The 13,331-nt window shown below is 37.5% G+C and overlaps 1 protein-coding gene across 1 annotated transcript; it reads right to left on the minus strand.

The window, feature by feature from the left end:
- Nucleotides 1–1,451: 1,451 nt before the first annotated feature.
- On the minus strand, nucleotides 1,452–11,195 carry LOC121407206 (protein O-linked-mannose beta-1,4-N-acetylglucosaminyltransferase 2-like). Its single transcript, XM_041598168.1, has 3 exons — nucleotides 10,909–11,195; nucleotides 4,016–4,128; nucleotides 1,452–3,604 (listed from the first exon to the last, which is right to left on the minus strand). The coding sequence occupies exon 3, from the start codon at nucleotides 3,498–3,500 to the stop codon at nucleotides 1,659–1,661; it is 1,842 nt and encodes a 613-aa protein (XP_041454102.1). The 5' UTR covers nucleotides 3,501–3,604; nucleotides 4,016–4,128; nucleotides 10,909–11,195; the 3' UTR covers nucleotides 1,452–1,658.
- Nucleotides 11,196–13,331: the final 2,136 nt, after the last annotated feature.

Consider the following 13,331-nt stretch of genomic DNA (forward strand, 5'->3'; position numbering starts at 1 on the left):
TCATTTGCAAATAAACAGTATACCCCACACCCATCAGTATATGAGAAAAGGCACGACTCCCCCCCCCCCCTCCTTTACTACCCAAAAGGGAATTATTGACTACTTCAGGGAATATATGTTTATTTAATTCAATAAAGCAGCAAAGGGGATAAATTTGTGGATTTTTTCCAGTCATCAGAACTTGAAGAATGCCATGTCTTCAATGAAAAGGGCATCACATACAATGAGCAAATATTTTATTCACAAACCTGCACATTTTTCTCTCCTTTCAATTGGATATCTCCCCCCCCCCCTTTCACATCTCTCTCTCCCTTGCTTCCTACTCCCTCTCTCCCCCTCAACTCCTTTTCTTTTTTCTCTACCCCCCCTGGGCTTTATGAGAAAATATGTAGATCAGTGACAATCAAAATCAAAACTTAATAAATATGAATTTTGCATTAGCATTTCAATCATACCTTGATTATGATTTTAGGGACCATACATCACTAAAACTGCTTTGAAAAAAACTTTGCAATTGAATCACTTGCAGCTTGATACATGTGGAAATTAAAAGATTAGGGGGAAAAATGGAGGGGGTTGGTGTTCGTCCTGGATACCCCTTTTCTACTTTTTTTCATTCAAATATCTACTATCAAAGATACAGAACATTAACATTTTAAACACACAAATATAAAATTGTTTTAAGCAACATTCGTAAAGCACTTCTTTCTAGGCATATCCTAAAATGTGCCTATATGTGAAGTGGAGATTTTGCACTACTTCTTTAATAGTGCTCAGAGATTCATCGTCTAAGACACCTAATCAAAGTATCTTTGGAAAATTCTCTAATATCTTTTCATTATCACTTCTCAGATGTTTTTTCCCCTAAAAGTTAATGATTAAAGCCATTTGCTTTTTTAAACCACAAATACAATGAAGAAAAAGTTCAGTCATGCACAATTAATTCATTATTAAAATCATTTTATAAAACAATTATTCTGAACCCTGTTGTAATAAGTGTTGCAATCAAATGCAGCTCCAGAAATCAAACGCAACTTTACTTTCAACCATTCAGAAGTGCATATTTCAGAATTGCGCATGATTTTTTTAATTGCAAATGAATGTACCTCTTTCTGAAACAGCCCCTTTGTTTCTCATCATGGATGAGAATAAGGTGCTACAATTTTATAAATTGAATACTAAAATACTGATATCCAACAAATCAGATTGATCAGACACAGGAATATTAAGCCGTAACAATCAAGTAATTTATTTTTGTAATATTCGTGTATTAATTCATTTATTTCCACATTGAAATTGAGGTATCTTCTGGACCTGTAAATATATTCCTAAGATGATATGGATAGTTCACTGATAGTTAATTTTATTCCAGAGGAAAAAAGAATCTAGGTAATGAGCTTTCTAATAATATCCATACTGAGTGAGAAAAAATAAAATAATTCTAATTCTGACAATCCTAAAATTTTCTCCAAAGCCAATCAAGCTGGGTATCCAAAGCATCCTTTAATTTCTTGACACTCAATCTGACATGAGGATATTACTTAATGATGCATGTATAGTCAAACAGGTACTGGTCAAAATATTGCACAAAACTGATGTCTTTCTTTTTCTTTCCATCAATGTTTTATGAGTGAACGTAGTGGAAAGTAATTGACTTTTCAGTTCTCAATGTAAGGACAAGAGGTGATTGCAACATACGGCCCAGCCACATCGCCTGCTACACATCTTACCCATGTGAAGTACACATGACTATTCTTGAAATTTCCTTTGAATAGATGAGAAGTCATGGACAATCTAAACGCCCCTGCATATAAGTCACCCATCCCCTGTTCTTGTATCATCACCTCGTATTCCACTGTGATGGGGTAACCAGCTTTGGTAGTCTTCTGAATGACAGGAATGTTCCAAGGTGGTTTCCATGACAATAGAAGGCCAACTTCATAATCATCATCATCACTTGATGCACTCTGAGATGAAAGAGGAATGGTGGAGCAGGAAAGCTCTAGGACAGCTCCAGGCTGGAAGGGTACTTTCCTAATCTCCTCCTCGATGTCCCTTTCCTCAGATTTTTGAAGAGCATCTCTGACTGCTTCCACGAAACTGTTGATATCGACTATGGTGTCCTGATAGATTCTAAACAACCATGCCGGATCATTGCAACATAGGTGAGGAGGAACCTCTGAACTTTCTAAGATCTGATCCCGGATCTCTGACTCTAGGTGAGTGATGCCTCCGAGGTCCGGCTCTGCATCAGGGTACGTGACTGTGTTATTCTCAAGAATGTTTCTCCATGTTCGGTAAATGATGTTCATTCCCTTGAGGTGAGCCAATGTCCTGTAAGGTGTGTAGTTGTCTGGATTCACTGCATAAGGAAAGATCTCGACTAAGATCGAACCTGGAGGAAGGAAAATGGACATTGAGAGCAGGGAACCATGAACACCAATCAGACCTTTAGAGCAAGATATCAATCCTATAAGTTCTGATAAAGAATGCGTCTCTAAACTTGCTACAACGACAAATGCGTCAAAATGTTGTGCCAGTGCTAAACTCAATTCCACTTCATTCAAAATGAGCCTATTACTTCTCCTCGACAGAATAACAAACATATTCTCAATTTCAGTTTCTGTTTGGGATTCACAACTAGGGATGTTTAATTTGGATTTGTAAGAGGATGTGAACAATCTGATTTCTTTAGAGGTGACAGCAATGTCTTCCAGAGGACCTTGAGGGACATCAAAACCATATTGATACCAGGTGGTCAACTTATTTAGTCCTACATGCACTTCTTCAAAACAGACCAAACTTGATGAATCATCTTGAGATAATTGATGAGTAAGAATAGGCATCTGTTTTGAGATGTGCTTATAAAGATGAAAAAAGGGCCCTTCTTCCTGGCCATCATTGATGAGTAGCGTTGCAGCTTTTATACCAGATCGCATATTGAGAAGACCCAGCTGAAGCTGAGTGTAAAAGACAGGTAAGAGATCATCATGAAACACGTGCATAAGATTACCGGTGTTGAAACGATTGAAAAGCAGGTACTTTCCTTCCTGATAAGAGATATTCTTCATTGATTGCACAGCAGAACTTGGAACATCCACATAACCAAAGTACTGGGTGTTATGATCTGGTACAGAAGATAGATCAGCAAGAGCTGGCTGCTGGCGATCATCCGGGATCCCTTCATTAATGGTGTATGGAGCATGCAGGAAAACAAACTCATTGTATTTGGAGTGGTAGCAAAGATTGTGGAAAATACAACGCCTGTCAACATTAGTTGTACCCTGACACCAACCACTGCTGCCCCAATCTTCAAGATATGTTAGCCAATTCTGGGAACTGTTGGCATGGTTTCTTTCTTGACTTAGAGGAATGGTGTCACTGAATTCCTCAGTTGTAGTCACAAAGGCGGCAAGTTGTTGCTTAAGATGAAGGCAGTAGTACACACTGCATGCCAGCAGAGGTATCAAGATTGTAAGCAAGACTGTTGACACATCCATTCCTTGTCTTGGCAATAACTGTCATCAGTCCCGAGTCAAATGAAGGATTCTTTAGTTGATCATGTGAAGAAACTCAAATTTTTAAGAAAGGCATGATCCAAGATCTGTGAGGTACAAAATATGAAAAGATAAAAAGTTAATTATTCCTTTACAGAACCACATATCTAAAAAAAAAGTCATAAAGTGACATCAATTAACAAGAAAAAAAATTATTTTGACAGTGGGAGTGAAGTTGCTAGGTGTAGAGTAGGAGCACATAGGAAAAGCCTCATCAGTATTCTTCAAGGAGAATCTCACTTTCAGACAAAACAAAAATCAGCATCTAGCCTGTAATTCGCAACTTGCATTATAAAGGCTAGGTGCCTATTTTTGTTTCTTTTCAGGACTTATAGAAGAACTTGGAGTTATAGTGACAGATATAGTGACACTTAATCTTGGTTTTACAGACTTTCCCATGAAATCAGTGTTTACTGCAACTACTTTCAGCTATCTTTGATTATACAAAAAACACTTACTCAGACAATATTCCAACCATCTTCAAAGATCACTTGCATTACGTCTCTGATAATGACATTGTACAAAATGCCACTGCTAGGAATAGAGTTCACCAGCACAAGAAGCATGAGGTCTGTATGAAAAATAAAAATGAGAAATGCTTGTGACAATAAAGATATATGAAATCTGACCCCCAAAACCCCCAAATGTCCAAGAAAATCTAGGAGAGGAAAGGCTGCCAGTGCCATTGAGAAAAGAGATCCTCTGTTGCACTAAATTTGTAACAGAGCTAAAGTTTACTTGACAAATTTGAATAGTCTTTTTGGTAATAAAAGAAAAGCTCTCAAATAAGTTCTGTAGATATAAAAAATCTGCTACAAAAAGATAATGTTACATGGGAAGGGAACATTCACTGCCCTGTGCATTTAACAATGTTGTTGAAAGCAAGTTTTGTTGAGTGATCTTTTCCAAGCCTACAAAATGATCCTGTATTATGAAAATTGGATAAGATGTAAGAACGTTACAACACGAAAATAAAATCTAATTTCACATTTGTTGGTAAAGAAGCCTTGTGAATATTCAAATAAGTGAATTAAACTCATTGCTTCACAAGTTTCATATATATTTTCTGTATTTGTTTGTATAGGTGAATGTACATGCATCCCTGTTTAAAGTATATCCATGGTATATCAGAACAAACCTCAAATGCTGGGAGGTCTGTATAGTTGTATGCATTTTCACAATATCAAAATCACTAGTTTTCTGTGTACACATACCTACTATACATGAAAACATTGGCTGTGTTTCACAGTTTTAAAGGTAGGATCAATTTTTAGAATTACATCAATTGATTAAGTATTATATCATTATGTAATATGTATTAAAAATAGTCTTCCATAAGTGTCGAAGACAAAGAGAGGAAAATTCACGACTTATTAAAATAGTTTAAGTGGTACTCTAGGTGGGCTAATGATGTCATGTTGTTTCTTATGTTAATTTTAAAGAGAAGGAAGAGCAAGATGCAATAGAAAGAATTTCTGAAACAGAGATGATTTAACATCCTGATATTCAAAGCCATGTGACTTCTCAGGACAACAAAGAAATGTCACCACTGCCTCAGGCAATGCTCATCAATACCCAAGGCCAGGGGCTGCTGTTCAAGAAAATTAAAAATTCTGTCTGTAGCCTCTGGAAATGTTGATTCCCCAAATCCAAGAGAATGCATTAAAAGCATGATGTCACCATCAGTTCCAAAAGACATGGTTCCACCATGCCTTCCATCTCTGTCTCCTTTTGGTGAAATTCATCCAACCGCATCAAGCAAAGACACCAAAAGAAACTCGACAGGAAATCCAGCCTTGCTTCAATCAAGCCTTTCCAAAGAAGGCAATGTTCAGAACATTTCAGAAAGTGCTTATGATTATGAAGAAGCACATCAAACTCAAGATGTAGACATAGAGTGCAGCATGACAGCAATTATCAATGCAGGTAAATCTTGACCTGGTGGAAATCCTTTCTAAGATGAGGATGAGCAAAGTAAATGCAGAATAATAACACCTCTTCTTGAGGACATTATAAGAGGATCCAACAACTGTGTTAGAAATTTGCATCCAACCACAACCAGAGACATTTGTTGTGGATGGCATGCCTGCAGTCACGATTCCAGAAAACCTAATTTATTTCATGAAAAACAATAACGTATTTTTGAGGGACCTACATACAAGGCTTGCTTTTAATATAGGTTCCACCACTTTTGTTTTTTCAAAAATATTGTACTTAGTCATTGAATACTTTGTTATTTTTGTAGATATGTTTATTTTTTCAACTTTATATGTAATTCCATTATTCTTTGTATGATGTTTTATTATGAATTGTAAAAGACAAGAGTGGAAAAAAAATAAATTCAAATCAAATCAAACCTAAAGAATGTAAGAGTAGGAACATACTAGTCAAATAGAAAGAGAACTTTGGGCAGTGCTACACAACTGAAAAAGGGGAAGTTAGTGACCTCCTGTTGAAAATAAAGCTTTGATTTAATTGCTCTAAATTTGAGGGAAGAGACCATTCAAATCAGAACCTCAGCCAATAATATTACATTGCAATATGAAATGCATATTTTGAACTTGGCAGCATACAGGACAAGAGGCATTGGATTGGAAAGCACACTGACCTCAAAGGAGAACTTGGGAAGAAGAACCAAAGGCAAGTATCACCTGCCAGCTCCACAAAAACCAGTTCACAACACTGAACCATTGCCAGAGGATGTTCCTTTCTACTCTTGAGTTTACAGAGAGGCAGGTAAGGACTGTCACCAAGAAAAGGCTTCTTTGTGGCATCTTACAAGACAGTCTAAGGAGAAAGATGCGCCATGCTGCGAGCAGGTGTGGAAACCCATATTAAGTGGTTTCCATGTAACGAAAAAAAAGTAAGTGCCAGTACCTACATTTATGTCCATATTCATATAATGTCTGACATGTGAAAGCAGCAGCTGTATTCTAGTATCCAGGCAAGTATTCCATGACCTGAAAACTGAAGTTTCACAAGCTCAAGAAAGATACCTTTGTAGCTTTTGCGAAAATTGTCAACTTGGGATCCCAATGGAAAGAGAAAGAATTAGAAAAATTTATCTCAAGCATACGGCCCCCACAAAAAAACTTAGACAAACAAAATTTTGTCAAATACGAATGTGTATCAGATGTGTTTTATCTTCAGCAAGTGATCTACCTACTTAAATCAGCAAGATTCGAGTTATTCTACAAGAGGCACCTTAGTGGCTTCAATTTCACAATCTTTGAACTTGCAAGACTGCAAGTGATTTTTTTTAATCCCATAAAGATATTTGCATTTCCTTTGATTGGGAAGGGTAAGACTATTTGCAGATCATGGGTGTGTTGGCAAAAAACAAACAAACAAAAAAACAGCATCACTGCAAGTACACTGCAGTTTTCTTGTGCAGCATTCATCCTCTATCTGAGTTATCACCATGAACTACTTTGTGACAAACAATGGACAGTCTTGAGGGTGATTGAATTCATAGTGTGATACAGCCACATATGAGCCATGTAGCTGAAATTATGATCCCATGATCACAATTAGCCAGCATCATTTGCATGGCAAGAGTCCAACCTCATCCATACCCTCTTAGGGAAGTTAACAACAGAGGATATCAGAGACTGGAAGATATTCATTCAACACAAGTGGCATTCCGTCTTCTTGAGTCACACGTTAGTCAATTCATTGACTGGACACAAATCATGGCTTTCCAGTTCACCAAGAACTCTACAAAAGACATCAACATTATGATCCCATGATCACAATTAGCCAGCATCATTTGCATGGCAAGAGTCCAACCTCATCCATACCTTGTTAGGGAAGTTAACAACAGAGGATATCAGAGACTGGATGATATTCAGTCAACACAAGTGGCATTGCATCTTCTTGAGACACACGGTGGTCAATTCATTGACTGGACACAAGACATCACATGGCTCTTCAGTTCACCAAGAACTCTACAAAAGACATCAACATCAAGGCGTCTCATTGTGATATCACTAATACCATCAGAGTTGGCAGAATCCACAGAAATGACAAACAAGCAAGAGTAGTGTCGGAACACCTACACAAAAATGGGCCAGTAAAGGTACCTCAAGTAAAAATAAATACAAACCAAATCAAACCTAAAGAATATAAGAGTAGGAACATATTAGTCAAAGAGAAAGAGAATTTCAGGCAGTGCTACACGACTAAAGAAAGAAAGTTAGTGCCCTCCTGCAGAACATCAATCTTTGAGTGTAATTGCTCTAAATTTGAGAAAGAAATCTTTCAACTCAAGTCAGAACTTCAGCCAAGAAGATTGAATTGCAATATGAATTGCAATATGAAATGCATATTTTGAACTTGGCAACATAAAGGACCAGAGACATTGGATCAGAAAACATACTGACCTCAAAGGAAAACTTGGGAAGAACCAAAGGCAAGTATCACCTGCCAGCTCCACAAAAACCTGTTCAAAAGATTGAACCTTTGCCAGAGGATGTTCCTTTCTACTCTTGGGATTACAGAGAGGCAGGTGAGGACTGTCATCAAGAAAAGGCTTCTTTGTGGCATCTTACAAGAAGAAGACAAACATGGGAAGACAGTCTAAGGAGAAAGGTGCCATGCTGCGAGCAGGTGTGGAAGCCCATATCAAGCGGTTTCCACGTAAATTTACCTACATAAATCTCCAGATTCATATAATGTCTGACATGTGAAAGCAGCAGCAGTATTCAAGTATCCAGGCAAGTATTCCAAGACCTGAAACTGAAGTTTCACAAGCTCAAGAAAGATACCTTACATAGCTTTTGCGAAACTTGTCACCATGGGATCCCAATGGAAAGGGAAAGAATCAGAGAAATTTATCTCAAGCATACAACCAAAAAAAAAACTTAAACAAAAAAGTTAAACACGAATGTGTACCATATGTGTTTGATTTTCAGCAAGTGATCTACCTACCTAAATCAGCAAGATCAGAGTTATTCTACAAGGGGCACCTGACTGACCTGAGTGACTTCAACTTCACAATCTTTGAACTTGCAAGATTTTTTTTTTCTCTCATAACGGTACTACAAAGCAAGGTGCATGTGAAATCACTTAATTCCTATATATATACTACTTGCATTCCCGTTGATTGAAAGGGTGGGACTATTTGCGGATGGGTGTGTTGGTAAAAAAAACAAACAAACAAACAAACAGAATCACTGCAAGCATGCTGCAGTTTTCTTGTGCAGCACTCATCCTCTATCAGAGTTATCACCATGAACTACTTTGTGACAAACCATGGACAGTCATGAGGGTGATTCAATTCATAGTGTGATATAGCCATATATGAACCATGTAGCTGAAATTATGATCCCAGGATCACAATTAGCCAGCATAATTTGCATGGCAAGTCTAACCTCATCCATACCCTGTGAGGGAAGTTAACAACAGAGGATATCAGAGACTGGAAGATATTCAGTCAACACAAGTGGCATTGCGTCTTCTTGAGTCAATTATCGGTCAACTCATTGACTGGACACAAGTCATGGCTCTCCAGTGAAGTTGTATCCCATTTACAAGATTTAATTAGGGCTAGATCTTTCAGAAGTAGAAATTTCAGGGGCGAAAGTTTCGTTTTTTTGCGGTACACGCACATGAATGGGACGCAATCCCAGGCTCCGTGGAGAGTACGCATTTGTTAGTTAATGATTTTTTACTTTCTAGGAGTCTCCTAGCTAGTTACAACTGGACTCAGGCCACCAATATCAATTTCCAGGTGGAACATTTACGGGGTCTCATAATGTATTTACTCACTACTAAGAAGAAGTACTAGACCAAGTATTACGGTACTTCGTCCTTGCCATGCCCAATAGTGTATTCATTATGCCTCAGCTATGAAGCTCTTGAATTAGTTAGATTCAACTTTGTTACGTCTTTAATACGAGCAAGGTCAAGGAACTACCTTATATGTACATGTGCTGGGGCCAATTGCATGAAAGGGTCTTTACAAGAACTGCTTTCGTGTCACCCATTTATCATGATGCACCATGTGAAATTAAATGCAAACATATTTCATTTATCTGTTAAAGTAAACAAAATCTTTCGGGGACTCAGTTACATAATTATGAGGGGAGCAATAAAAAGCTCTCCTTAAACTTTTAAGGGGAGCATTAGGGGAGAACTAAAAAAAGCTCTTCTTTGACTCTACAGGAATAACCGTCGTTTCTGGGGATTTATTCAACAATTTCTGGTGAGCCAACGCAGTTCAGCGGAACAACCAAAATACAGAGACTGAAGATTTTGGTCTATTCTTTGACATACAAGGGGAGCTCCTTGTCCAATTTCAAAATGGATGGCAGAATGTACAACACCATATGAAGTTACAACCCACAACCAATGGAGACAAACAATCAGATATAGATCTGATCTATCAGATGCAATATATATCTCATTGAACTTTTGAATGTCATTCTTGCAGGTGTGTTTAATAATTGTGCACAATTGTGTTATTTAAAAAACCTTGACGGCGAATGAAATTTTCAAGGACTGGAACAGTTTGATCATTGACCGACACTCTTGTTAAGCAATTGCTGACGCGAGTGATAAATCACTCTACCAACTGAGTGATCACTCTCCTTCCCATTAAAACGGAGTCCCTGATCTTTGTTAAAAAATGATGTAATATGAAATCGTATACAAATTGATTTAAACAGTGTTAAATGCTAGCTAATAACAAGTTTTGTTTATCACACATTTAAAGAAATATCCCGCATACAGCGCTTAAAAGATGAGCGACACAAAAGGGTCTTTGCAAGGACCGTCTTTCTGCACCATGTGAAATGCATTTTAAATAAATCATCTGCAAACATTTTATTCGTCTGTTAAAATAATCAAATTGTTTGTTTATAAAATGATGTGATATATCATGACATTGTATAAAATTTGATTTAACAGCAAGCTAACAAATCTTATTTTTTATCATGAATTTCAGAAATACCCTGCTTATAGCGTATCATAAAACTAAAAGATGGGTGACACAAAAGGGTCTTTCCAAGAACCATCTTTCGTGTCGCCCATCTTTTATGATATGCTTTAGGCAGGGTGTTTCTGAAATTTATGATAAAGAATGAGATTTGTTAGTTACCTTTAGTTTTAAATCAAATTTTATACAATTTCATGATACCGGTATATCACATCATTTTATAAACAAATATTTTTTTTAATTTAACGGACGAATGAAATATGTTTGCAGATGATTTATTTAAAATGCGTTTCACATGGCGCATCATAAAAGATGGGCGACACGAAAGACGGTCCTTTCAAAGACCCCTTTGTGCAATGGCCCCTTGTTGTTGTTTTTTTTTCTGCGTGATCACGTACAGTCAGTAGTCAGTACCGGAATATCGCAGAGTGGTAGCATCCTCGTCTCCCCGTAGCTCGGGCGGCGGCGGGCTCTAGTAACTGCTAACAATAACAAGTCACAACAGTTCCAGCTCAGATTCAGAATATCGTCAAATCACAATCGTTTTAAGTCATTTAATCTAGTCGCCATTGCAATGGTCGAAGAAAATGGGTTTAGTTGATCAGATCTAACGTTAGAAATTGATTACTGTGACGACTGGTGAATGTAACAAAATGACGAATCGAAACAAGAGTTCAAAGTCAAACAAGTGCTCATTTTCTGGTAACACAGCGCATGCAGTGCTAATTGAGTGGGGGCGCACTTCATTTTGTCATTACACATTTTTTGGTGTATCGTATCAAGAAACCTCTCTATTCAAGCCGCAGAACGGTTTTCAAAGTGGGAGGTGGGGGCTGACAATGCAAAAAAATAATAATAATCATATGGTCATTTTTACGTTTTTGTACACGGTTTTGGAAAAAGCGGGGGGGGGGGGCTGAAGCCATATCTGGTCCCCTAAAATATTTACCTCATTACGCCACTGCCTGTTGATACCACGAACGGTCGGTAAATGTTTAGCTCTTCCTCCCCCCCCTGGCCCTCCGATCGGCCACTGACCCTGTTACGCCCACTGATCTAGGGGAGAGATCAGTGGTTACGCCCCTGTCCTGGTGCACAATCATGATCCGAGCACGGTGGGGAAAACAAAGACAAATGACTGGTGACGTAAACATTACAGGAATATGGCTTCATAATATTTTGATGATTACTCTAGTTTCACTGATGATGTCCAAGGTTGTATTTGACTTCTGAAGAAACATTGTACGTGATCAGACTGAAGTAATTAATATCAATAGTAGCTAGGCCTAATGTCCATTTAACAGTCTACTGGGGTCGGTAACATAAAGCTTAGCAATCATCTTTATGATTGATTGCATTGACTACAATGTACACTCATCAAATATAGTGAAGATCAAGCATACGATTAAAAGAAAACCTTTGTATTACAGAACCCTGGGCCCAGTCTTACAAAGAGTTACGATTGATTTAATCAACCATAACTAAAGAAGCAAGCAACGTCAACATCTAAAATGTGTTCAAAATATTTTCTAGAATTGATGTACACTGTTATCTTGACAACTCGATATTCTTCTCTTTGTTTTCGTAGGACATTGAGAAAATTTCCTATAGAAAAAAAATCTGTCATTGACAGATTTCCATGTAGGGCCTACTTGAGGTTGATCAGAACAATTGTAATTCTTTGTAAGACGGGGCCCAGATGCTTTTGAACTGTAGGTCTTTTCCTGCCTTTTCGTGATCATAATTATGTTTGTATTGTTTCATTATCTCCTAGATAATGAAGCGATACAAACATTATCATGACTCGCAGTCATGATAATGGAGGTGCCGTGGCCGAGTGGTCTAAGGCGCCTGGCTATACATGGAAAGTCCGGAGTTCGATCCACGGCCGCGGCACCTATGCCCGTGAGCAAGGCGTTTAATCTACAATGCTCTTTTATCCTGCTTTCAAATAAATGGAAATGCTATATGCATTATTGGTAACTAGGTGTGCACTTGGTTTAAAAAAAAAAAAAAATGATGGTTTACCATGGACCTATAATGTCCATGCATGGTTAACCATACCAATGCGTGTTTTTGTTTTCTTTTTCAATTAAAAAGTTTGAGTTTCTATCCAATATTTGAAAACATGCATGTTTGTTGAGAATAACGTTAGGTAAGAGCATGCTTCATGGGCACATTTTATATATTTTTTTACTCAACAAAACAACCCTCATCCCCTTTCTACTCAATACTGGGTAAATTCTAACTCAACTTTTTCATCGTGCAAGGGGGATGCTCTTTTCATGATTAAAGACGTAATTAAAGACGTAATATACGTCTTTAATCATGTAAAGAGCGTCAGTAACAGACGTCACATTGACGAAATGAATTTTAATGGCTTCAAAGTGAAATTACAATGTATATTGTCCGACGTGTATGAATTTTTTTCTTTTTCATGATAATCTAAAGTCATAAATTAAAAAAAATAGTCGGATTAGCTACACGTCGGGTGTTTCCGTAAAATGGTTTAATTGATTTTATGGCTTCAAAACATGTTTTTCATATACAGCAAGTTTCTATAAGACAAATTCTTAAATTCAAGAGCCTGCTTTTTTTGGGGGGGGATGACCCTGGAAAAATTCCACAGGTTTTTTATGTTAGACTTTTCATCCACATGTGATCTGACTGATTTAGGTTTTGAATATTGTGCCATTATTGATGTGAAAATATCGCTTTATTATGGATCGCTCGCTTCATCCCTCCCTTTCTTCGACTCTCTCTCCCCCTCATTCTTTCTTTCTTTCCTTCTCTCTCTCTCTCTCTCTCTCATCTTTCAGAAACAACGAAAATCGTCT

The sequence above is a fragment of the Lytechinus variegatus genome, chromosome 2 (genome assembly GCF_018143015.1).
Source record: "Lytechinus variegatus isolate NC3 chromosome 2, Lvar_3.0, whole genome shotgun sequence".
NCBI lineage: Eukaryota > Metazoa > Echinodermata > Echinoidea > Temnopleuroida > Toxopneustidae > Lytechinus > Lytechinus variegatus.